This window comes from Taudactylus pleione, unplaced genomic scaffold, assembly GCF_031769625.1.
Source record: "Taudactylus pleione unplaced genomic scaffold, aTauple2 ptg000047l, whole genome shotgun sequence".
NCBI classification, from domain to species: Eukaryota; Metazoa; Chordata; class Amphibia; order Anura; family Myobatrachidae; genus Taudactylus; species Taudactylus pleione.
This window is the reverse complement of record NW_028284449.1, coordinates 507,840-533,297: the sequence shown is the minus strand read 5'-3', so window position 1 is coordinate 533,297 and position 25,458 is coordinate 507,840. Positions and strand designations below refer to the sequence as shown.

General features: G+C 51.4%; 1 protein-coding gene across 3 annotated transcripts in view; it reads left to right on the top strand.

Moving 5' to 3' along the window:
• The window catches only part of USP47 (ubiquitin specific peptidase 47), a 112,509-nt gene extending 93,599 nt beyond the window's left edge, over positions 1 to 18,910 (top strand). For all 3 annotated transcript variants that reach the window (XM_088460521.1, XM_088460520.1, XM_088460522.1), the window contains 8 exons: positions 4,602 to 4,777; positions 8,040 to 8,120; positions 8,299 to 8,414; positions 15,700 to 15,818; positions 16,409 to 16,539; positions 16,637 to 16,684; positions 17,081 to 17,211; positions 17,611 to 18,910. In XM_088460521.1, coding sequence (XP_088316647.1) covers positions 4,602 to 4,777; positions 8,040 to 8,120; positions 8,299 to 8,414; positions 15,700 to 15,818; positions 16,409 to 16,539; positions 16,637 to 16,684; positions 17,081 to 17,211; positions 17,611 to 17,785 — 977 coding nt within the window. In that variant the 3' untranslated portion in view covers positions 17,786 to 18,910. The remainder of the gene's footprint in view (positions 1 to 4,601; positions 4,778 to 8,039; positions 8,121 to 8,298; positions 8,415 to 15,699; positions 15,819 to 16,408; positions 16,540 to 16,636; positions 16,685 to 17,080; positions 17,212 to 17,610) is intronic.
• Positions 18,911 to 25,458: the final 6,548 nt, after the last annotated feature.

Here is a 25,458-nt window from a genome sequence, read left to right as displayed (position 1 = left end):
GGGACCCCAGAGTGGGAGGCTGACTTCTCCAATTCGCCCAGTGTTGGCACAATACCACCACGGATGCCTGGGTACAAGAAGTAGTCTCTCAGGGGTACGCCCTGTCTTTTCGGTTCAGGCCGCCCCACCAGTTTTTCTGCACAAGTCCTTCTCTGAACAAGACCAATGCTGTCCAGATTCAGGTAGCTATAGAACCTTGCTACAAGCAGGAGTCATTGTTCCCGTTCCACAGTCTCAGCGCGGGACGGGGTACTATTCTACTCTGTTTCTGTTGCAGAAACCCAATGGTTCTCGTCGCCCTATCCTGAATTTGAAGTCTCTGAACAAATACCTCGGAGTTCCCAGGTTCAGGATGGGAACGTTACGTTCCATCATTCTGGCGATGGAACCCGGGGATTATATGGTCTCTCTCGATATCCAGGACGCCTATTTCCATGTGCCCATAGCACCGGCACATCAGCGGTATCTGAGGTTTGCTACGCTGAACCATCACTACCAATTTCGGGCGTTGCCTTTCGGCCTTGCCACGGCTCCGAGGGTGTTCACCAAGGTGATGGCAGTTATGGCTGCCCACCTTCGGGGTCAGGGTATACGGCTGTTGCCGTACCTGGATGATCTTCTGCTGCTGGCAAGCTCCCCGGAGGTGCTTCTTCGACATCTCCACCTGACCATTGCTTGTCTTCAAGCACACGGGTGGTTGATAAATTGGAATGTCCTCTCTGGTCCCATCACAACGGATGGTCCATCTGGGAGCACTTCTGGATTCTTGTCAACAAAGGATTTTCTTGACTCCGGAAAAGGTGCCCTCCCTACAACTGTGGGTACTCAGTTGCTTGAGCAGTGGCAGGTTGTCGGTCCATTCTGCAATGAGTCCTGGGGTCCATGGTGTCGGCATTCGACATGGTGGAGTTTGCCCAGTTCCATTCCAGGCCCCTGCAGGGGCAGATTCTATTGGAATGGAACGGGATACCACACCGGATCCGATCCCAGATGCTGGTTTTGTCCCCGGAAGTGCGCCGGTCTCTGGCGTGGTGGCTTCAGTCAGCTCATCTCGTCCAGGGTCGCCCCTTTTGGATCCCGGACTGGGTTCTGCTTACGACAGATGCCAGTCTCCGGGGTTGGGGGGCAGTGACGTTTTCTCTTCAGGGCCGTTGGTCGGCAGAGGAAGCCGCCCTTCCCATAAGCGTTCTAGAGCTACGGGCTGTGTACCATGCTCTACTGTCGTCAGGCACCGTTCTTCACGGAAGAGCAGTTCAGGTGCAATCGGACAATGCTACCACGGTAGCGTACATAAATCACCAGGGAGGGACTCGCAGTCGAGCTGCGATGTTGGAGGTGTCTCAGATCCTGGCTTGGGCGGAATGCCACCTTCCGGCAATCTCGGCGGTCTTCATCCCGGGAGTCCTCAACTGGGAGGCAGACTTCCTCAGCCGTCACGAAGTGCATCCAGGGGAATGGTCGCTTCACCCAGAGGTGTTTCATCTTCTCGTGGACAAATGGAGACTGCCGGAGTTGGATCTGATGGCCTCCCGTCACAACTGCAAGTTGCCCGTGTACGGCTCAAGGACAAGAGATGCAGACGCAAGCCTAGTGGACGCGCTGTCGGTGAAATGGATGTTTCACCTAGCGTACCTGTTCTCTCCTTTCTCCCTGCTACCTCGGGTACTCAGGAAAATCAAACAGGATGGGGGCACGTTTCTGCTGGTGGCTCCAGCGTGGCCCAGACGTCCTTGGTACTCCGATCTCTGGAGCTTGTCCGTAGACGCCCCGTTCCTTCTGCCTCAGCGTCGGGACCTGCTGTCTCAGGGGCCCTGCCTTTACCCGGATCTGGGTCGGCGTGGCTTTTGAGACAGCCGTCTTAAGGTCCCGGGGTTTTTCTACCTCTGTCATCGGTACCATGCTGAGGGCGCGTAAGCCTGCCTCTGCCCGGATTTCCCACAGAGTGTGGTACACTTACTTCCAGTGGTGTGAGTCCAGAAACTTTGATCCTCATGTGTTCAGGGTTTCTAGGATTTTGGCATTTCTAGTCAGGTCTTGACCTGGACTTACGTCTTGCTTCCCTGAAGGTGCATGTATCGGCTCTATCTGTGTGGTTGCAACGTAGAATCGCTACACTGCCTGACATTCACACCTTTTTTCAGGGTGTTCTTAGAATCCAGCCTCCCTTTGTGCCTCTATTGGCTCCATGGGACTTGGCGGTGGTTCTTCGGGTCCTGCAGGAACCTCCTTTTGAACCTCTTGAGTCGGTTGACCTCAAGTGGTTAACACTTAAGACTGTGTTTCTCCTGGCAATTGCTTCTGCCAGGAGGGTATCTGAGTTGGGGACACTTTCCTGTAGTCCCCCCCCCCTCTTAATTTTTCACCTGGACTCAGCAGTGCTTTGCACTCATCCTGAGTTTTTGCCTAAAGTTGTGTCTAAGTTCCACATCAATCAGGAACTGGTGGTGCCAGCTTTTCAGTCCAGTGATCTTACAGCGGGCGAGGCTTCGTTGGACGTTGTCCGTGCTCTCAGAATTTATGTTGATCGGACTGCTTCTGTTAGAAGGTCCGATTCGTTGTTTGTCCTCTTTGGTTTTCATAATACCTCAGCCCGCTGGCTTTGTTCTGTTATTAGGGAGGTTTATGTACAGGAAGGTTTACCTGTTCCAGCCTCTATTAAGGCTCATTCCACTCGTTCTGTGGGTCCCTCTTGGGCTGCTAGACGTGGTGCCTCCGCTGTTCAGCTGTGCAAGGCAGCCACGGTCTTCCATTCAGACGTTTTTGAGGTTTTATGCGTTTGACACCTTCGCCTCTCAGGATGCATCCTTTGGGCGCATTATTCTCCTTTCTGCACAGGAGCATCCCCGCCCTTAGTTGAACTGCTTTGGGACATCCCCAAGGTCAACCCTGTGGGCCCCCTATGGGCCCTGAAGTAGAAAACAAGAGATATGGTAAGAACTTACCTTTGTTATCTCTTGTTTCTACGAAGTCCATAGGGTCCACAGGGCGTCCGCCCTGACGCACCTGGCTTCAAAAGGGCTGTGTTTCTGGTCACCGGTTTTCCGTCTCCCGTTTCTGTGAGTATGGTTTCTTGTGTGTTCCAGTCTTCCTTCTCTCTGTTTAGTCTCCTCATCCGGCCTTGGCTGCTTACCAACTGAGGTGCCTGTGGCTCGGGGGCGGGGTATAGAGGAGGACGGACCCAAGTGCATCCTGGGAGCTAAAGCTTTAACTGTATGGTGCCCGTGAATCCAGATCCAACTATACCCCCAAGGTCACCCTGTGGACCCTATGGACTTCGTAGAAACAGAGATAATAAAGGTAAGTTCTTACCATATCTCTTGTTTTTGCTAACCTGTAACACTTTGCTACGAGCTATTGTGTACTCACAACACCCTGCCGACAGTTTTTGCCTATCTGGGACGACTGTCATCTGCTGTTGAACATTACTTTTATTGAGGTTAATTTATCTGGATATATGTACATCATTAACCCATACAACGACACTAGTGAACTTTTCTGCATCAGTGGATTTTTCATTTCTAAGGGACTCCAGTCCTGAACACCCAGCCTCAAGTCTTTGTCCACCAGTTGTCACTAACATCTACACACAGATTCACATGGACATTAACATTTGGTTAGTTCTTAAATATTAGATCCTACTCAATTTACTACCACAGAGCGCTTAATCTGTCTATTTTTATCTCCCGGTTACACACACACTCCTTGGTGATGTCGCTGGTGTCTCCCGGTTACACACCCACTCCTCGGTGATGTCGCTGGTATCTCCCGGTTACACACACACACCCACTCCTCGGTGATGTCGCTGGTATCTCCCGGTAATACGCGCGCGCGCACACACATATGCCTCTGTAATGTTGCTGGTATCTCCCGGTTACACACATGCCTCGGTGATGTCGCTGGTATCTCCAGGTTACACACACACACACATGCCTCGGTGATGTCGCTGGTATCTCCCGGTTACACACACACACACATGCCTCGGTGATGTCGCTGGTATCTCCAGGTTACACACATGCCTCGGTGATGTCGCTGGTATCTCCCGGTAATACGCGCGCGCGCACACACATATGCCTCTGTAATGTCGCTGGTCCCTAGCATAGCATGGCCATCTCCGTTTTCTTGTTTGTTCTGTAACAATGAGCGAACACTTCACATTGGTGGATTTAGGAAGTTGATAGGTTACATGGTTAGATGTTTGTGTTCCTGCTGAGCTTTAGTTATAACTGATCGGCTCATGTGTCCCACACATGTATTGGGAAGCGTACAGTATTACGCATTTATTACTTACAGGAGCACGGTGCACCTGGCGCATTCATGTGAATGGGAGATCCATGAGGGGCATAAGACTAATTCCCATACAGCAGGACTGCGCAACTCCGGGCAACGGCTGTATTGACCGCGCCATAAACGTGCTGTATTTTACCTCCCCTCATTCCATCACTAGTTCTGCGCTAGAAAGGACGGAGAACCTTAATCAGTCCTTATAGTTTTCCTATATTGGTGCTTTCATGTGTCTGATTGTTACCGGAGTGCTCTGTGTCGCATGCCGCGTTCTTCCATCTGTCTGCCAGCGTCACTTACTGTCTCTTCTGTGCCCGCAGGTTTATTGGTGAATGTAGATAAAAGAATCACACTCTCTGCTTTCAAACAGCAGCTGGAGCCTTTTGTGGGGGTCCTGTCCTCACAATTTAAAGTCTTCAGGGTTTATGCCAGCAATCAGGAGTTTGAAAGCGTCCGTCTTAACGAAACTCTCTCTTCCTTCTCCGATGACAACAAGGTATTGATCATACCGCGGGCAGAGTAGAGCGATTGTACTGTACTTGGTGGTGTAGCCAGGTGTGATCATACCGCGGGCAGAATAGAGCGATTGTACTGTACTGTGAGTGGTGGTGTAGCCAGGTGTGATCATACCGGGGGCAGAGTAGAGCGATTGTACTGTACTGTGAGTGGTGGTGTAGCCAGGTGTGATCATACCGGGGGCAGAATAGAGCGACTGTCTGTACTGTGAGTGGTGGTGTAGCCAGGTGTGATCATACCGCAGGCAGAATAGAGCGACTGTCTGTACTGTGAGTGGTGGTGTAGCCAGGTGTGATCATACCGGGGGCAGAATAGAGCGACTGTCTGTACTGTGAGTGGTGGTGTAGCCAGGTGTGATCATACCGCAGGTAGAATAGAGCGACTGTCTGTACTGTGAGTGGTGGTGTAGCCAGGTGTGATCATACCGCGGGCAGAATAGAGCGACTGCCTGTACTGTGAGTGGTGGTGTAGCCAGGTGTGATCATACCGCAGGCAGAATAGAGCGACTGTCTGTACTGTGAGTGGTGGTGTAGCCAGGTGTGATCATACCGCGGGCAGAATAGAGCGACTGTCTGTACTGTGAGTGGTGGTGTAGCCAGGTATGATCATACGGCGGGCAGAATAGAGCGACTGTCTGTACTGTGAGTGGTGGTGTAGCCAGGTGTGATCATACCGCAGGTAGAATAGAGCGACTGTCTGTACTGTGAGTGGTGGTGTAGCCAGGTGTGATCATACCGCGGGCAGAATAGAGCGATTGTACTGTACGTGGTGGTGTAGCCAGGTGTGATCATACCGCAGGCAGAATAGAGCGACTGTCTGTACTGTGAGTGGTGGTGTAGCCAGGTGTGATCATACCGCAGGTAGAATAGAGCGATTGTACTGTACGTGGTGGTGTAGCCAGGTGTGATCATACCGCAGGCAGAATAGAGCGACTGTCTGTACTGTGAGTGGTGGTGTAGCCAGGTGTGATCATACCGCGGGCAGAATAGAGCGATTGTACTGTACGTGGTGGTGTAGCCAGGTGTGATCATACCGCAGGCAGAATAGAGCGACTGTCTGTACTGTACGTGGTGGTGTAGCCAGGTGTGATCATACCGCAGGCAGAATAGAGCGACTGTCTGTACTGTGAGTGGTGGTCTAGCCAGGTGTGATCATACCGCAGGTAGAATAGAGCGACTGTCTGTACTGTACGTGGTGGTGTAGCCAGGTGTGATCATACCGCAGGAAGAATAGAGCGATTGTACTGTGAGTGGTGGTGTAGCCAGGTATGATCATACCGTAGGCAGAATAGAGCGACTGTCTGTACTGTACGTGGTGGTGTAGCCAGGTGTGATCATACCGCAGGCAGAATAGAGCGACTGTCTGTACTGTGAGTGGTGGTGTAGCCAGGTGTGATCATACTGCAGAAAGAATAGAGCGATTGTACTGTGAGTGGTGGTGTAGCCAGGTGTGATCATACCGCAGGTAGAATAGAGCGATTGTACTGTACGTGGTGGTGTAGCCAGGTGTGATCATACCGCAGGAAGAATAGAGCGATTGTACTGTACGTGGTGGTGTAGCCAGGTGTGATCATACCGTAGGCAGAATAGAGCGACTGTCTGTACTGTGAGTGGTGGTGTAGCCAGGTGTGATCATACCGCGGGCAGAGTAGAGCGATTGTACTGTACGTGGTGGTGTAGCCAGGTGTGATCATACCGCGGGCAGAATAGAGCGATTGTACTGTACGTGGTGGTGTAACCAGGTGTGATCATACCGCAGGCAGAACAGAGCGACTGTCTGTACTGTGAGTGGTGGTGTAGCCAGGTGTGATCATACCACGGGCAGAATAGAGCAACTGCCTGTACTGTGAGTGGTGGTGTAGCCAGGTGTGATCATACCGCGGGCAGAGTAGAGCGATTGTACTGTACGTGATGGTGTAGCCAGGTGTGATCATACCGCAGGTAGAATAGAGCGATTGTACTGTACGTGGTGGTGTAGCCAGGTGTGATCATACCGCAGGCAGAATAGAGCGACTGTCTGTACTGTGAGTGGTGGTGTAGCCAGGTGTGATCATACTGCAGAAAGAATAGAGCGATTGTACTGTGAGTGGTGGTGTAGCCAGGTGTGATCATACCGCAGGTAGAATAGAGCGATTGTACTGTACGTGGTGGTGTAGCCAGGTGTGATCATACCGCAGGTAGAATAGAGCGATTGTACTGTGAGTGGTGGTGTAGCCAGGTGTGATCATACCGCGGGCAGAATAGAGCGACTGCCTGTACTGTGAGTGGTGGTGTAGCCAGGTGTGATCATACCGCGGGCAGAGTAGAGCGATTGTACTGTACGTGGTGGTGTAGCCAGGTGTGATCATACCGCAGGAAGAATAGAGCGATTGTACTGTGAGTGGTGGTGTAGCCAGGTATGATCATACCGTAGGCAGAATAGAGCGACTGTCTGTACTGTGAGTGGTGGTGTAGCCAGGTGTGATCATACCGCGGGCAGAATAGAGCGACTGCCTGTACTGTGAGTGGTGGTGTAGCCAGGTGTGATCATACCGCGGGCAGAGTAGAGCGATTGTCCTGTACGTGGTGGTGTAGCCAGGTGTGATCATACCGCAGGCAGAACAGAGCGACTGTCTGTACTGTGAGTGGTGGTGTAGCCAGGTGTGATCATACCGCAGGCAGAATAGAGCGACTGTCTGTACTGTGAGTGGTGGTGTAGCCAGGTGTGATCATACCGCAGGCAGAATAGAGCGATTGTACTGTGAGTGGTGGTGTAGCCAGGTGTGATCATACCGCAGGAAGAATAGAGCGATTGTACTGTGAGTGGTGGTGTAGCCAGGTGTGATCATACCGCAGGCAGAATAGAGCGACTGTCTGTACTGTGAGTGGTGGTGTAGCCAGGTGTGATCATACCGCAGGTAGAATAGAGCGACTGTCTGTACTGTGAGTGGTGGTGTAGCCAGGTGTGATCATACCGCAGGTAGAATAGAGCGACTGTCTGTACTGTGAGTGGTGGTGTAGCCAGGTGTGATCATACCGCAGGTAGAATAGAGCGATTGTACTGTACTGTGAGTGGTGGTGTAGCCAGGTGTGATCATACCGCAGGCAGAATAGAGCGATTGTACTGTACTGTACTGTGAGTGGTGGTGTAGCCAGGTGTGATCATACCGCAGGTAGAATAGAGCGACTGTCTGTACTGTGAGTGGTGGTGTAGCCAAGTGTGGTTAATCAGCCTTTATATCGTTGCCCTTTCCTTGCTTTTAGATAACCATAAGACTGGGTCGGGCCCTGAAGAAAGGAGAGTACCGTGTGAAAGTATTCCAGCTCTTATTAAATGAGCCCGAGGTATGACTTAGCTGGAGACCTTATTCCTAGTTATGTTCTCCTGTGACTCGTCAGTGTGGTTCTGTCACTATGTGAAATGTAATTGTGGCTGAGAATAGACTATGGGGTCAGAGGAAGAAGTTACACGTATGTATGACGCACTTACACACTGACCTAATGTACGTGGTTTCCTCTCCAGCCATGCCGGTTCCTGCTGGACGCTGTGTTTGCTAAAGGGATGAGCGTGCGTCAGTCTAAGGAAGAGCTGATTCCTCACCTCAGGGAGCAGTGCGGCCTGGAGCTCTCCATAGACAGGTAGCCTTCACCTCGCCCTCCTCCCAGCTCTACGTGCGCTCCGCGCTGTATGGAAGGAGAAGATTTTGCCTTAAAAACAATGAATATATAATAGGAAAATGTAAGATGTTCAGTTACAGATCACTTCTAGCAAAATAAAGGTGCTTTCAGAAAATAAATTAGTCATTTAAGGCAAAATCCTCAGTCTGATTACATGTAGCCTCTAATTATCAGTCATTCGTGTGTGATTACATGTAGCCTCTAATTATCAGTCATTAGTGTGTGATTACATGTAGCCTCTAATTATCAGTCATTCGTGTGTGATTACATATAGCCTCTAATTATCAGTCATTAGTGTGTGATTACATGTAGCCTCTAATTATCAGTCATTAGTGTGTGATTACATGTAGCCTCTAATTTATCAGTCATTAGTGTGTGATTACATGTAGCCTCTAATTATCAGTAATTAGTGTGTGATTACATGTAGCCTCTAATTGATCAGTCATTACTGTGTGATTACATGTAGCCTCTAATTTAGTCATTAGTGTGTGATTACATGTAGCCTCTAATTATCAGTCATTAGTGTGTGATTACATGTAGCCTCTAATTATCAGTCATTAGTGTGTGATTACATGTAGCCTCTAATTATCAGTCATTAGTGTGTGATTACATGTAGCCTCTAATTTATCAGTCATTAGTGTGTGATTACATGTAGCCTCTAATTATCAGTCATTAGTGTGTGATTACATGTAGCCTCTAATTTAGTCATTAGTGTGTGATTACATGTAGCCTCTAATTATCAGTCATTAGTGTGTGATTACATGTAGCCTCTAATTTATCAATCATTAGTGTGTGATTACATGTAGCCTCTAATTGATCAGTCATTAGTAATGACTGATAAATTAGAGGCTACATGTAATCACACACTAATGACTGATCAATTAGAGGCTACATGTAACCACACAGTAATGACTGATAAATTAGAAGCTACATGTAATCACACACTAATGATTGATAAATTAGAGGCTACATGTAACCACAGATGATCTCCAAGCGACCACTTTCACGCTGGGAAAGCCGGGTCTATGCAGACTCGGGAATATCCTGAGTCGGCGCCGGCAAAATTCCAGGTCTGATCCGGATAGGAACTTTGTTCCAAATCCGGGTCAGACCCGGAATTTAGGTGGAAAAGGGGTATAATTTATCAATCATTAGTGTGTGGTTACATATAGCCTCTAATTATCAATCCCTAGTGCATGATTACATTATAGCTTCTAATCAATTATTAGTGTGTGATTACATGTAGCCTCTAACTAATCAATTATTAGTGTGTGATTATTGTTAATGCTTCAGCTCCCAGGATGCCTCGGGTCCTCCTCCATAGACACTCCGCCGCCAGCCTCAGGCCTTCACCTGTGTAACGGGACAGCTTTGACAGTCCTAAGCTTTTATTGTGTTTATCTTATTTCATGTTTTTGTGTTGGCAGTACTAAGCGTCTGAATTAAGACGCATATACAGCGACTCTATCCACCTCCGCCAGGCCACATCATCAGTAATTGTGCTGGTGATTTAGTCGGGTCGCGGCTAAGCTTGCTAGCCACAATGGTGCGACCTGGACTGCACTAGGACGCGCGGAGATGTTAGGTAAGGCGACTCCTCGCTTACGGGGAATCCCGCACGGCAGTCCTTGCTTTCTTGTGTGAGAGACGCACCAGAAGCCGCTGCTTCAGGACCGGGATTGTCCGCGTTCTCACCACACCACCGCAGCATTATCGGTGATCGGCAGCAAACGCTTCTTCTGCCAAGAGGCCAGTGTACCCGGCTGTTTAACGGAGCTGGGGGTAGATAAGCGCTCCCCTGACAGTTGCAGTCCCTACGAAGGGTTTTGCGTGTCTGGGTTGCTCCGCCTACACTCCACGTGTATACGAGACGCTCACAGTCCACTATCAGTGCGCCCAGTAGCTGTTGGTCTCAGGATGGTTTGTGTCAGTCTCCCTGTGTTCCTCTCCCTTGGCTAAGGTATATAGTGCTCTGTTATAAAGAGCCACCTCACTAGTCCGGGTTACCTGTCTCTGGACAAGAGCCATCTTGGGCCTCCTCTTTGTCCCAGGTAATGGAGCAATTTGTGGATGGTATGGCTGCTCCCACTATGCCACCTTGGATGGGGTGTACACAGCATGCTATGTTTGCACCTCCCATGCATCCTTCCTGGAAAGATGGTTATGGCCATTCTAGTCAGAGTATGGCACCATCTAATGTTGCAGCAAACCAGTATTTTCTAAGGCGCCTAAGCGCAAGTTATCTTTATATCAGTCTATCCAACATATGGATTCAGACGCATCCTCAGAGGAATCAGATGATACGCAGGGTTCCTCTCCTGGGTCTAGCTCAGGGGAGGAGGGCCATCCGTACACATTGGATGTTCCTCCTTCGGTGAGGGTGATTAAATCAGTCCTAGATATGATGAACCAGCTCATAGTAAGAAGGCTCCAGTGTTTAATCACCACCGGAAGGTGGTCAAGATGGAGTTTCCTGTATCTGAGCAGCTCACTGAGCATAGGGATGAGGCATGGGGTAACCCTGACAAACGGTTTTATGTGAATTAGAGGATAACATGGGTGTATCTTTTCCCGGCTTCTGTATGTACTAACGGGAGGTACCTCCTACTGTGGATGCTCATGTAACACATTTAATGAGGAATGCTACATTGCCTATTCCATCAGCATCTTCTCTGAAGGTTTCCATGGATAAAAAGATTGAAACATGTCTTAAAACGATCTTTTCATCATCAGTGTCTGCTACTCGTCCAGCTATGGCTGGAGCCTGGGTAGCCAAAGCTGTTGAAGAATGGATTGGGGGCATTGGAAGACTCTCTACCAGATGCTACCAGAGAACAGAGGATGTATATCTCCCATATATACGGGAAGCGGATTCCTATCTGGGAGGGGCTGCAGTAGATACTGGAATTTTAGCTTGTAGGGCATCAGCAGCTTCAATAGTGGCACGTAGGACCCTTTGGTTAAGATCCTGGAAAGCTGATACAGGATCAAAGAAGGCTCTGGAACTCTTACCTTTCTATGGGAAAGTACTTTTTGGAGCAGAGTTGGATAAAGTAATTTTCTACTCTGGCAGCTTCAGAGTCAGCAGGTCTGCCATCTACGATAACTATAAAGTAAGCAGAGTAAGACTGTTCCCTTGCTTGTCCCTGAGAACGAAAGGACCAAAAAAAAAACCTAAGACGTCTAGTTTTCGCAAAATATCAAGGTGACAAACTAAGAGGTCTGGCCCGCCAAGACTTCCAGCTTCTAAGCTGGACGACAAACCTTCTGCCTGATGGGGCAGGCCTCCTCCTGGGGGATCCCAGGGTGGGAGGCCGACTTCAGTTTGCGGCTTGTTGGCATCAAACAACAACAAATGCCTGGGTCCAAGAAGTGGTCTATCGGGTATGTCCTCACTTTCAGGAGGCATCCTCCCCAAAGTTTTTTTTTCACAGATCCTTCAGCAGATGCGGTAAAGGCTTTGGCCCTTCAGGAAGCCATTCACTCCCTGCAGCAGGCGGGGGGTAATAATCCCGGTTCCTGTGTTGCTACAGGGGAGGGGGTGGTTATTCCAATCTATTTCTGGTTCAGAAACCGAATGGGGCTTATAGCCTTATACTAAATCTAAAAACCCTCAACAGGTTTATCCATGTATCCAAGTTTCGTATGGAAAATTTCCGATCAATTATTTTGGCAATGGAGCCTGGGGAATACATGGTTTCCCTGGACATTCAGGATACGTATCTGCATGTTCCTATTATGCCATCCCACCGGCAATTATTACGGTTTGCTGTCCTTCAGCAACATTACCAATTTCAGGCTCTACCCTATGGACTATCTACGGGTCCCCGGGTATTTACCAAAATAATGTCAGTCATGACTGCCTATCTCAGGCGTCAGAGTCAGAATTTTGCCATATCTGGACAACCTTCTGATATTGGCACAGACTCCGGTTGTTTTCCAAAACCATCAACTGACCATAGCCTGCTTACAAAAGCATGGCTGGATCATCAATTGGAAGAAATCATCACTTTCTCCAACACAGCAGATGGTACATCTGGGAGCTCTTCTGGATTCTCGGGCACAGACTGTGTTTCTGCCAGAGGACAAGATTGTGGCCTTATCATTGTGAATACGCAAGGGAAGAGTATCCATTCTGTTAGCAATGCAGGTCCTGGGATCAATGGTATCCACCTTCGACATGGTGGTGTATGCTCTGTTCCATTCCAGGCCTCTGCAAAGATTGATTCTCTCCAAGTGGAACGGACAGTATCATCTAATAAGGTCCCAGAGATTCCTTCTCACTCCAGAGGTTTGTCACTCCCTCCTGTGATGGCTGAAAAAGGATCATCTGACAAAGGGCGCACTTTCTGGATTCCAAATTGGGTGCTTCTCACCACAGACGCCAATCTTTGCAGATGGGAGGCAGTGACAGGTCATCACACCTTTCAGGGAAGATGGACAAATCAGGAAAGTCATCTGCCAAAAAACATTCTGGAACTACGAACAGTATACAAAGCACTTGTCACGGCACAGGACCTACTCCAGGGCAAACCGGTCCAGATCCAGTCCGACAATGCGACAACAGTGGCCTACCTCAATCATCAGGGAGGTACAAGAAGTTATGCATCCATGAAAGAAGTGATGAGGGTTCTGATTTGGGCAGAACGTTATCTTCCAGCCATCTCGACAATTTGCGTAACGGGAGTGCTCAATTGGGAAGCAGACTTCCTAAGTCGCCAGGAGTGGTCTCTCCATCCGTGAGTGTTTCAGCTCCTGGTAAACAGATAGGGTCTACCAGAGAGAGATCTCATAAAGTCACAACCACAAGGTCCCCAGGTACAGAGACCCATCAGCAACCTTCGTGGATGTACTGGCAGTAAGATGGGACTTCAAGCTGGCGTATCTTTTTCCTCCAATCTCTCTCCTCCGAAGTTCTCAGGACATACAAGCTGGAATGCGGCACAGTAATACTGGTGGCTCTGCTTGGCCCAGACGTCATTGGTTCACCGACATACAGAATCTGTTAATAGACAGTCCATATCCTCTTCCTCTATGGCAGGTTCTGCTAATGTAGGGCCCCTGCCGGCATCCGGACTTACCTCGCCTGGCTTTGACGACGTGGCTCTTGAATCTTGCATCCTAAGAGCTGGGTATAGGCTGGCAGATGGAGTCTGGGCACCAAACCGTTAATTTCTTTAGAGTTGTGCAGCCCAGGCTCCTCCCCCCCTATACCCCACCTCTACCCCAGGCAGGCCAGTCCAGTTAGCAAGTCCGGCAGGAGTGGGAAGAAACACCTGAAGAAACAGGAAAATCAGAAAATGAGAGAAAAAAAACCCCACCAGTCATGTGTGTTAGGGTGGGCGCCCTGCGTCCCCTATGGAGTTCGAAGAAAAGGACTTAACAGATAACACAAGTCCTTTTCTTCTTCACACTTCTGTAGGGGACACATGGACAACGCTGGGAACGTCCAAAAGCACTCCCCCGAAGGCCCACCGAATCCAAAGCCTCGACAGGAAGTGACTGAAGAGCCAGAAGCACCAGGGACAAGTCCCATGAAGCCACAAGAGGAACAAACGGAGGCTGCATGTTGTGAACTCCCTGAAAGAACGAACATCTGGCATCAAGGCAATCTGTCTCTGACAACCGAAAGGTCTGAGACCTGTACTTTTAAGGAAGACAGATAAAGACCCAAATCCAGGCCGACATGTAGAAATGAGAGAACTCTGGAAAGCCTGAATGGGATTGGGGTTAAGACCCCTGGAAGAACACCAGGCGATGTATGCATGCCAAATCCGATGATAAACTCTAGCAGATGAAGGCTTCCGTGCATTCAGCATGGTGCGAATGACAGACTGCGAAAAAGCTTTAGCTCTGAAGACAGAGCCACTCTGTCAAAGCGAGGTGAGTCGGGTCCGGTTGAAAGCACGGGCTCTGAGACAAAAGATCCGGCCGTGGAGGAAGACACAGTTCGGCGTCAATGGAGAGGCTCAGATCTGCGTACCAAGCCCTCTGCGACCAATCGGGAGCTACCAGAATCCCGGTGCCACCTTCCAACTTGAACTTGCGTAGAACCCTCGACAGACGTGAGATCGGAGCGAATTTGTACATGAAATTGAAAGTCCACCGAGCCGCCAAGGTCTCTGGTGTGAGATCCGTACTTTGGTACCTTGCGGTTTTATCAAGACGCCATCAGATCAACGTCCGGCAGGCACCAAAGATGAACTAGGAGCTGAGAGACGTCAAGATGAAGCGCCCAATCGCCAGTGTGGACGTACTGACAACTTATAAAGAAAGTTTGCTTCCCAATTTTGGAACCCTGAAATGAAACAGTCGACAGAACTGGAACATAATGCTCTGCCAAACAGAGAATGCGACTCACCTCTTCCATGGTGCCGCGACTGGTAGTGCCGCCCAGATGGTTTATGTAAGCGACTGAGAGGAGGAGTCTGGGCTGGGGGCAGGGTATAGGAGAGGAGTCTGGGCTGGGGGCGGGGTATAGGAGAGTAGCAGCGGGGAGGAGGGGGCTGGGGGCGGGGTGTAGGAGGAGGAGTCTGGGCTGGAGGCGGGGTGTAGGGGAGGAGGAGTCTGGGGGCAGGGTGTAGGGGAGGAGGGGGCTGGGGGCCGGGTGTAGGGGAGGAGGATTTTGGGCTGGGGGCGGGGTGTAGGGGAAGAGGATTTGGGGGTGGGGTGTAAGGGAGGAGTCTGGGCTGGGGGCGGAGAGTAGGGGAGGAGCAGTCTGGGCTACATAATTCTGACAAAATGAACTGTTTGGGGCATATACCCCCATCTGCCAGCCCATACCCCCAGCGTAGTTCCTGTGTCCCCTATGGAAGTGTGAAGAAATTGATCTTTCAGCTTGAACGTACTAGAACAAGTAAATTATTAGATATAGCCGGAAATGGTGCAGCTGCCGCCCGGCCACATTTCTGTGATCTTCTCATGCATGTGTGTATAATCTAAGGCTAAAGCTTTAATAAATAACCAATAGCTAAACCCTGATCCTGCCGTGTAAGGAACGAATAGCACTGCGCAATAAGTGTGATGCGTTGCCCTACTCACAGCGCCTGTGTGATTCGGTGCCTGTGTGATTCGGCGCCCGTGTGATTCGGCGCCCGTGTGTCGCCGTTGATCAGCAGCAGTTGTACGGATTCTGGTAATTTGGTAGTAAAAGCTCCTGAGATTTGTGACTGTCCGCGCCCCTGCCATGTGCGGCTGTAATAATGTTCTGCGTAATGTAACACCCAGATCCTCCCTGATTCTGCAGGTTCCGATTACGGAAAAAGACCTGGAAGAACCCCGGCACGGTGTTCCTAGACTACCACGTGTACGAGAACGAGATCAGTATCTCCAGCAACTGGGAAGTCTTCCTGGAAGTGCTGGAAGGTAAATTCCCCCCCCCCCTGCTCTGTGTGGATCCCCCCCCCCCTGCTCTGTGTGGATCCCCCCCCCCCCTGCTCTGTGTGGATCCCCCCCCCCCTGCTCTGTGTGGATCCCCCCCCCTGCTCTGTGTGGATCCCCCCCCCCCTGTTCTGTGTGGATCCCCCTCCCCCCACCTGTTCTGTGTGGATCCCCCTCCCCCCCCCTGTTCTGTGTGGATCCCCCTCCCCCCCCCTGTTCTGTGTGGATCCCCCTCCCCCCCCTGTTCTGTGTGGATCCCCCTCCCCCCCCTGTTCTGTGTGGATCCCCCTCCCCCCCCTGTTCTGTGTGGATCCCCCTCCCCCCCCTGTTCTGTGTGGATCCCCCTCCCCCCCCTGTGTGGATCCCCCCCTCTGGTCCCGCTATACGTCATGGACCGTTTCATGCAGAATACACACTGGCTGCATTGAGCCATTACATAGTGTGTGTCGGGTCTGCCGCCTCGCTGTGTGTTGAGGTCTGATCAGCCGTGTTTGGGGTTTAATCAGATTAGTCCTGGTGACAGAGTCCATGTTGGGATCTCACCTTATTCTGCATTTACACTTCTTCCCCCACAGACAACGAGAAGATGAAGTCTATGTCCCAGCTCTCCCTGCTCGCTAAGAGATGGCGGCCGTCACAGCTGACGCTGGATCCCTTCCAGGAGATCGTGCTGGAGACCAACAGTGTGGATGAGCTGCGGGAGAAGGTGACTGAGCGCTGGCCCTTCTGCGCCCCCAGATGCGGCGCTGATCTTTATAGACTCCCATAGTACAAAATTTACATTTAATTTATTTTCCCCCCAGATCTGTGAAATCAGCGGAATACCGATGGAAAACTTGGAGTTTGCAAAAGTAAGTCCAGCGCTGCCCCTGGCACTAGCCCAGACCCCTAGTTACCGGCTGGTACTGTATAGGAATCTATACTGTACTGTACCCGGGCACAGCCTCAGCTGGCGCTTTGTCATTCTCTCCTATAGAGCCCCCTCCTCATAGCGCATATTCCTGTATCTCGTATCTCTTCTTACCTGCACGTCAGTCAGCTCTCATTCACACTGCAGCTCCCAACATAACGCAGGCGGATCCTAGGGGCGGACGGAGCAGTTACTGTACCACGTATGCACTGCGCTCATTTGTCCAGTTGACGCACTCATTGCACCTGGCCGTTTATGGACACAGGATAGACTGGTTTGCTCTACAGAGGACTGTACCTCCTGCAGCCTTCATGTCTCTTACTGTCCTCCTCTGCAGGGGCGAGGGGCATTTCCCTGTGACATCTCTGTCCTGGAGATCCATCAGGATTTAGACTGGAACCCTAAAGTATCGACGCTGAATGGCTGGCCTCTGTACATCTCGGATGATGGCGCTGTGATATTTTACAGGTACGAGAGAGCGTCTCGGTCTCCTTATAACATATCTGGGCACTATCTATAAGTAACAGTCCCCGGTGTTGGCTGTATTTACCTATTTTGCGCACCATCTGCCATGTTTGCCGGCGAGGTCGTCTGCTGTATATTTAAAAAAAATAAATAAATTGCTTCCACCACAAGACCGTTACCTGAACCTCCAATCACATCCTCAGAATGGTGCATCTAGCAATTTATTTACAGCTCTTATTCATCTGCAGGCCTTAGGCTAAGCAGCAGCTCTCCATGCTAGGACTTGTAGTTCCACAACAGCTGGCAAACTAACGGTTGCCCAAGTCTGATTTATAACTTTCGTTACCTTTTAATGATGCATCAGAATACTGACGGGAAGATTTTATTACTGCTCTGTTCTAGGGATAACGCTGAGGAATTGGTGGAATTAACCGATGAGCAGAGGAATGAGCTAATGAAGAAGGAGAGCAGCCGCCTGCAGAAAACTGGGCACCGTGTCACCTGCTCTCCCCGCAAGGAGAAGGCACTTAAAATTTACCTAGACAGAGCTTCAAATAAAGCCCCCTCACAGGACTGACGTATGGCGTAGCGGCCATCTTGGATAGCCGTGTTTCCACAGACCGGTTCACTCCCGCGGAGTGGCGCGCCTCGGCAGGGGGACAGTCGTTAAGTATGAAGCTACGACACCAGCACTGATTGGTGGACTGTTCAGCCAATCAGCAGCCTAGTACCCTATGGGGGACACTGTTTGTGACTAGTAATCATGTTCTGCACTATGGTCGATTTAAATTGTAAAGCTGAAAGGGACGTGCAAATAAGAATAAAATATATATATATATATTAAATAAAATCAAGCCAGGGGCAGTGGAAAATGGGCATCACCTTGCTCAGGTAAGACGGGCGAGGGTAGGGGGCCCTGGTTGGCTTCAGGCTCCTCAGAAAGGTCTGGAGGGTCTTTTATTTTGCTGATACACACATTACCTCATGGAGTGATAGAGAGAGAAGCACAGCTTGCAGGAGAGACCCCTAAACCGTGACACAATGTAACTAGCCTGAAGACTGCTGTATAAACGTGGCCTTGTCTATCGCCTGCAGGTGGGGTGAGACGGGTTCCAGGCGCAGGTGAGGGGTCCGTGTGGTGACACCGGGGCTGGTCAGTAGCAATAGAGCACGTTTTGTGGCAATTCATCTTCTGTGGATCTCGAAGTCCAGGTATGCCTCTGCCAGCCTCTCTAATGCTGGGACTTTTAGTTCCACAGGAAGCTGGGAGCCCAGATTGCCAATTGAGCAATAGTCTGCGGTGTTTCATTGAGTGTAAATAAGTCGTCCCCCAGCTACGCTCTTCCCCGGTGGCTGCAGATCGCGCTGTGTCCCCGGGTAGTTTAGCCGCTGTCTGACTATCCTGGTACTATACAATTATACATTTCTCCAGCTCTTTTTTTTTTTTTTCTTTTTTCCTTTTTTTTTTTCTTTTTTTCTCTACTTTTTATTTAAGTTTTTCTGAGTTAGTGTTTTTGAGTTCAATAATCACCATTTCATCTGCAGAAAACAGACACACGTACACGCACACGCGTGTAACGGCTCCGCACAAATTTTCCATCTAATTTATGACCGATCGATAAAAGGTTTTGATAAAAAAAAAAAAAATTTCATTCCGATCGCTGTTTACAATGAACATGCCAATAAATCAAAGGTGTTATAATATTTGTGTCTGTCTTCCCGAACTGCTACTAGATAATCTGTCGGGGGCCCTCCGAGGTCGGCGCCCGTCGGGGGCACGAGGCTGGAATGGATAATTTGTGTGTTTGAGGATATTTGGGGCACGGGGAGAAGATGCTGTAACAGTAGTAACCAATCGGATCCCTGCTGTCTTTTCTCTGGTGCTATAGACGTGTGAGCTTACAGCTAGGACTAAGTAGATCACGTTGCTTTATCGCCAGTACTGGGGCCGCGCACATCTTGCTGTATGCCGGGAAATGAATCACACTGCCCAATGATGTAAACATATAGATATAAATCCCAGGAGCACGCTATAAATATAGGGCAATGTAATTGGTAGCAGAGGGCATGTACAAGTCCGAGCTCTAAAAGTGATATAAAGTTATAATTATCCTTTATTTCTTCAGGGTCCATAGGTGGGACCTGGAGAACCGGACAACTACAGCAAAGCTTTTCAATCCCCCTATACCCCGCCCACAGCCCGAGGGCACTTCAGTTACATTGGTGTCCGGCAGGAGCTGGGTCACCATTATAACAGGGCATTAAGCAGGCCAAGCTTTAATTGTATGATTTATTTTATTTTCTACTTTCACTATAATGGGTGAGCATGCACCAGACTGTCCTCCAGGAGTCTGTGCTGCCGCCCCATCACCCTCCGCGGCGCCGTGACACCAAGCCTGTGCGCACTGCACTGTATCATACTGTGTATGTTATTATCCCTGAGACCATGTCTGGCAGAGGGTAGAATAACAAGCAGCCTGATGCTGCTGCTCCTACTCTGGTGTCCTGTAAGTCCTGCTCAGCGTGCTTAGCCCCAGAGGTCCTCAGTCAGGATGGTCTTTGTACTAATAGTTACACAGCCCCAGTGTCTCCCTCAAGACCCACCCTGGGCGGCCTTTTCTCAGGTGCTGGCACAGATTGCGGACCACGTAAGGTAACTCCCCCTGTGGGATGGCAGATGCTGCGTACAGATAAACGTACTATGAGATCTTCCCAGTCCACACAGGTATCTGATTCTGATGTATCATCTGGGGAGGCAGAAGACGCGGATCTCTCTCACTCTGACTCTCTAAATAAAATTTCTACTTCAGGGTCCATAGGGGTCCACAGGGTGACCTTGGGGTATAGCTGGATCCTCGGCACCACGGAGTTAAAGCTTTCAGCTGCTCCCAGGATGCACTTGGGTCCAACCTCCCCTATACCCCGCCCCCGAGCCACAGGCACCTCAGTTTTAGATGGTGCCCGGCCGGAGTCGGGTCACCCTTAGTTAAATTTATTTATTTATTTTTTTCTACAGTTTTTTCTCCAGAGCGGCAGCGCTGGGCTGTCTGTACAGACGCCCACGCTGCCGCTCCTTCTCCCTGCTGGCGCTGCGACGCCAGCACTGAACTGGGGATCGCGGCGGGGGAAGCCAGAGTCTGTACTAGCCGGACTCTGGTTTCCCCCGGGACTGCTGCCGGAAGACGCCGGGGAGATCAGGTAAGCCGCGCACCGCTGATTAGCGGCGGTGCGCGGGTTCCTTTCAAATGCAGTCCCATGCCCCCGGTCTAGGGGACAGACTGGGGGCGCTAGCGGTGGCGGCGGGTTCCCCCTCCAGCGGAGGCATACCCAGCTAGACCACCAGGGTTAATATCGCGGCAAGCGGGATGCCGGCAACCCGGGGGTTAATATGCTAGCCAGGGGAGGAAGCCTTCCCTGTCTAGCGGCTCCTCCCCTCAGCTCAGCGCGCCTTTCAGCTAGGAGTCTGGCGTCGCTGAGCTGCAGATACTCGGCCACTCCTCCTCTGAGGTCTCCAGCGGCCATTTTCTTACTGGCAGCGCAGATACTCTCAGGGAGCACGCGGACCGGTCCCCCTGTGTACCTCTCCCCTGCAAAAGGACAGTGTACACAGCACTATAGCCCTCCCAGACACTGAATCTGGGAGGTTGATTGTAGTGGAAAGGTGCAGTGAGTATATCTTCCTGCATGGTATGTGACTACTGCTAGTGCTGCCTGTCTATGCTAATTTCTACTTACTGTCAGCTTATACCTATCCCTTTCCTTCTCCTACAAGCCCTACAGGTGTGCGGGGGAAGGGTGTTTCTACTGACCTCACCTATATAGATCACGTATTTGTGAGGTCCGTCACATACAGTTGTGTGCTACACAGTACCATATTGTGGGCTGTTGTTCAGCACACTAGTGAGTGCGCACGTTTTCTTCCTAAGTCATGTCTGAGGAGGAGATTGAGCACTCCGGTATTGTTCTCCTGCAGGCGCTGTTCTGCAGGAGTGGATAGGGAGGATTAGTCACAGGACGGCCTGTGCGGACGGTGCCAGACGCTCCCTGGTATGTCTAAACCTCCCATGTCGCAGGAGCCACCATGGGCGATGTTTTCCCAGGTGCTGGTGTCCATCGCAGACAGTCTGTCGGTCCCGACTGCCGCCCCTACTAGGGCGTTGCCCCAGCCTGCAATAATTGTGGGACACCCGGGGAATGGGGGATGGCAGACTCCTCCGGGGTCTTAGCCTGTTGGTCCCTATGCGGGGTTGCCAATGTATATTCAGTCCACCCCTGTGGCACAGCCGGCTGTGGTGCCGTTTCAGGCTCCTGTGGCAGCTCCTCCACCCTGGGTGGATGCGCTTTCCCACACTGTCCAAGATTTGGCGGCAGCATCTTCGGCTTTTCAGTCGATGTTGCGCAGTGACGTGCCCTCCAGGGCGTCTAAACGCACAGTTATGGCGCAGGCTGCGCATTTTTCGGACTCTGAGGGGTCCTCGGATGATGGTGAGGTGCAGGATGACTCGGCCTCAGATGCCTCAGTCCAGGAGGTAGACACTAAGGCCCTCATTCTGAGCCGTATAGCTGTAGGTCACCACCCACAGGCTATACGAGCGTGCATTTTGATGGCCGCGATGGTCGAGACCATCGCGACCATCGAAATTGCGAGCCGGAGCCTGCGGTTGAGGTTTTCAACCGCAAGCTCCGGAGTGATTTTGGCTCTATCAGAGCCAAAATCACTCCCACTGACATCACTAGTGATGTCAGTGGTCTGGCTTTTGACGGGAGGCGTTCCCGTGGGAACGCCCCCGTCAGGGAGGCACGCCTACCAAAGGGGGCGTGCTGTCAATCCACATTGACAGCACGCCCCCTTTGATCGGACACAACGAGCGAAGGACTTTCCTTCGCTCGTCGCGTCTGGCGCATACGCACGACGGAGCTCCCTCCGTCGTGCGCATGCTCAGTCCACAACATCGACCCACTTGCGAGCGGACAGCCGCTCGCGAGTGGGTCTGAATCAGGCCCTAAGTCTTCCATCAATGTGCGGGCTCTGGTTAGGGCGGTGCGTGCCATTCTTCTGATTGAGGATGAGGCACCCGCTCCCAAGTTGAGGTATCCTAGTTTTAAAAAAGCTAAGGTTACTTCTGCAGCGTTCCCCTTGTCTGATCAGTTGACTGATCACATGGCGGTGGCCTGGCAGACACCCAGTAAGCGTTTCCTGCCACAGAAACGCTTGGCGACCAATTATCCATTCTCGGAGGCGCTTTGTAAGAAATGGGAAACTCCGCCTGCAGTCGATTCCCATGTAACACGCCTCATCAGGAGTGCTACTTTGCCATTGCCGTCTATATCCTCGCTGAAGGATCCTACGGACAGGAAGGTGGAGACTTGTTTAAAGTCTATTTATTCTCTCTCAGGGGCTGTAGCCAGGCCGTCCATGGCCATCTCCTGGGTGGCCAAGGCCATTGAGGGGTGGGCCAACGCCTTGGAGGACGCGTTTACGGATGAAGCTCCGGACGTCCAGAGGGCGTTGTTAGGACAGATGAGAGATGCCGCCTCCTACATTGGAGAAGCATCTTTGGATGCTAGCCTGTTGACCTCTAGGGTTTCGGCGGCAGCAGTGTCTGCTCGTAGATCCTTGTGGTTGCGGTCTTGGAAAGCAGACGCGGATTCAAAGAAAGGCTTGGAGGCCTTACCTTTTAATGGAGAATTACTATTTGGTCCGGACCTGGACAAAATAGTAGATACACTGGCGAAATCCAAGTCAGCCTTCCTCCCTTCAGCTACTACACCTGCTAAGGTCCGAAGCTCGGCCTTTCGTTCCTTTCGGGTTCAGGGCAAGGCAAAGGGTCAGTCCTTCCCGAGACAGTCCGCACCCAAGACCGCCTCAAAGCCAAAGAAGCAAGCCTGGAGTGCTAGGCGCCCTTCTTCCAAGCCAGAAGATAAGCCTTCTGCGTGATGGGACGGGCCTCCCTCTGGGGGACCCCAGAGTGGGAGGCCGACTTCTTCAATTCGCCCAGTGCTGGCACAATACCACCACGGATGCCTGGGTGCGAGAAGTGGTCTCCCAGGGGTACGCCCTGTCTTTTCGGCACAGGCCGCCTTGCCAGTTTTTTTGCACAAGTCCTTCTCAGGACTAAACCAAGGCCTTGCAGGTTCAGGAAGCCATAGAGGCCTTGCTGATGGCGGGGGTCATTATACCCGTACCACAGTCTCAACGTGGGATGGGGTATTACTCTACGCTGTTTCTGGTGCAGAAACCCAATGGCTCTCATCGCCCCATCCTCAATTTGAAGTCCCTGAACAGGTTTCTCAGGGTTCCCAAATTCAGGATGGAAACTTTGCGTTCCATCATTCTGGCGATGGAACCGGGGGATTATATGGTCTCCCTGGATATCCAGGACGCCTACCTCCATGTGCCTATAGCAACATCGCACCAACAGTTTCTGCGGTTTGCTATTCTCCACAACCACTTCCAATTCAGGGCTCTACCCTTTGGTCTCTCCACGGCACCAAGGGTATTTACCAAGATGATGGCGGTCATGGCGGCTCATCTTCGGAGCCAGGGGATACGGTTGCTACCGTATCTAGACGACCTCCTCTTGCTGGCAAGCTCCCCGGAGGTACTGATCCAGCATCTCCACATGACTGTCACTTGTCTACAGGCGCACGGCTGGTTGATCAACTGGAAGAAGTCCTCCCTCATCCCATCACAGCGGATGGTTCATTTGGGGGCCCTGCTGGACTCTCGTCAGCAACGGATTTTTCTGACTCCAGAGAAGGTCTCCTCCTTACAGCTGCGGATTCACGGCTGTCTGAGCAGTGGCAGAGTGTCGGTGCACTCAGCGATGAGAGTTTTGGGGTCCATGGTGTCGGCATTCGACATGGTGGAGTTTGCCCAGTTCCATTCCAGGCCCCTGCAGGGGCTGATTCTTTCGGAATGGAACGGATTGCCACACAGGATCCGCTCTCAGATGCTGGTGTTGTCCTCGGAGGTGCGTCTGTCCCTAGCCTGGTGGCTGCAGACAGCTCATCTCCTAGAGGGGCGCCCCTTTTGGATCCCGGAATGGGTTCTGCTCACGACAGATGCCAGTCTCCGGGGTTGGGGGGCGGTGACAGGCTCCTTGTCACTTCAGGGTCGTTGGTCGGCGGAGGAAGCGATTCTTCCCATCAACATCCTGGAACTGAGGGCAGTATACAGAGCCCTGCAGTCGTCCGGCACCGCTCTTCACGGAAGGGCCGTTCAGGTGCAGTCAGACAACGCCACCACGGTGGCGTACATCAATCACCAGGGAGGGACTCGCAGTCGAGCTGCGATGTCGGAGGTGTCCCGCGTCCTGGCTTGGGCGGAGCGCTATCTTCCAGCTCTCTCGGCAGTTTTCATCCCAGGAGTCCTCAATTGGGAGGCAGACTTCCTCAGCCGTTACGACGTGCATCCCGGGGAATGGTCGCTTCATCCAGAGGTATTCCAACTACTCGTGGACAAGTGGGGGCTGCCAGAGCTGGACCTGATGGCGTCCCGTCACAATCACAAGCTGCCCGTGTACGGGTCAAGGACAAGGGACGCAGGCGCAAGTCTGATAGACGCGCTGTCGGTGAGATGGCTGTTTCAACTGGCTTACTTGTTCCCTCCGATATCTCTGCTGCCTCGGGTCCTGCGCAAGTTCAAACAGGACGGAGGCACACTGATCCTGGTGGCCCCAGCGTGGCCCAGAAGGCCGTGGTACTCCGATCTGCGGAGCTTGTCCATCGACGCCCCGTTCCTCCTACCTCAACGGCTGGACCTGTTGTCTCAGGAGCCCTGTCTTCACCCAGATCTGGGTCGACTATCTTTGACGGCGTGGCTCTTGAGACAGCCGTCCTGAGGTCTCGGGGCTTTTCTAGCTCCGTTATTACCACCATGCTGAGGGCGCGCAAGCCTGCTTCCGCGAGGATCTATCACAGAGTGTGGCACACTTACTTTCAGTGGTGCGAGGCCAGAAAATATGATCCCCAGGTGTTCCGGGTTTCGCGTATTTTGGCTTTCCTTCAGTCGGGTTTGGACTTAGGATTACGTCTTTCCTCACTGAAGGTGCACGTGTCTGCTCTGTCGGTGTGGTTCCAGCGCAGGATCGCTGCTATGCCGGACGTACACACCTTTTTCCAGGGAGTTTTAAGAATCCAGCCTCCCTTTGTGCCACCTGTGGCCCCGTGGGATTTGGCGGTGGTTCTTCGGGCCTTACAGGGTCCACCTTTTGAGCCCTTGGAGTCAGTGGAACTCAAGTGGCTAAC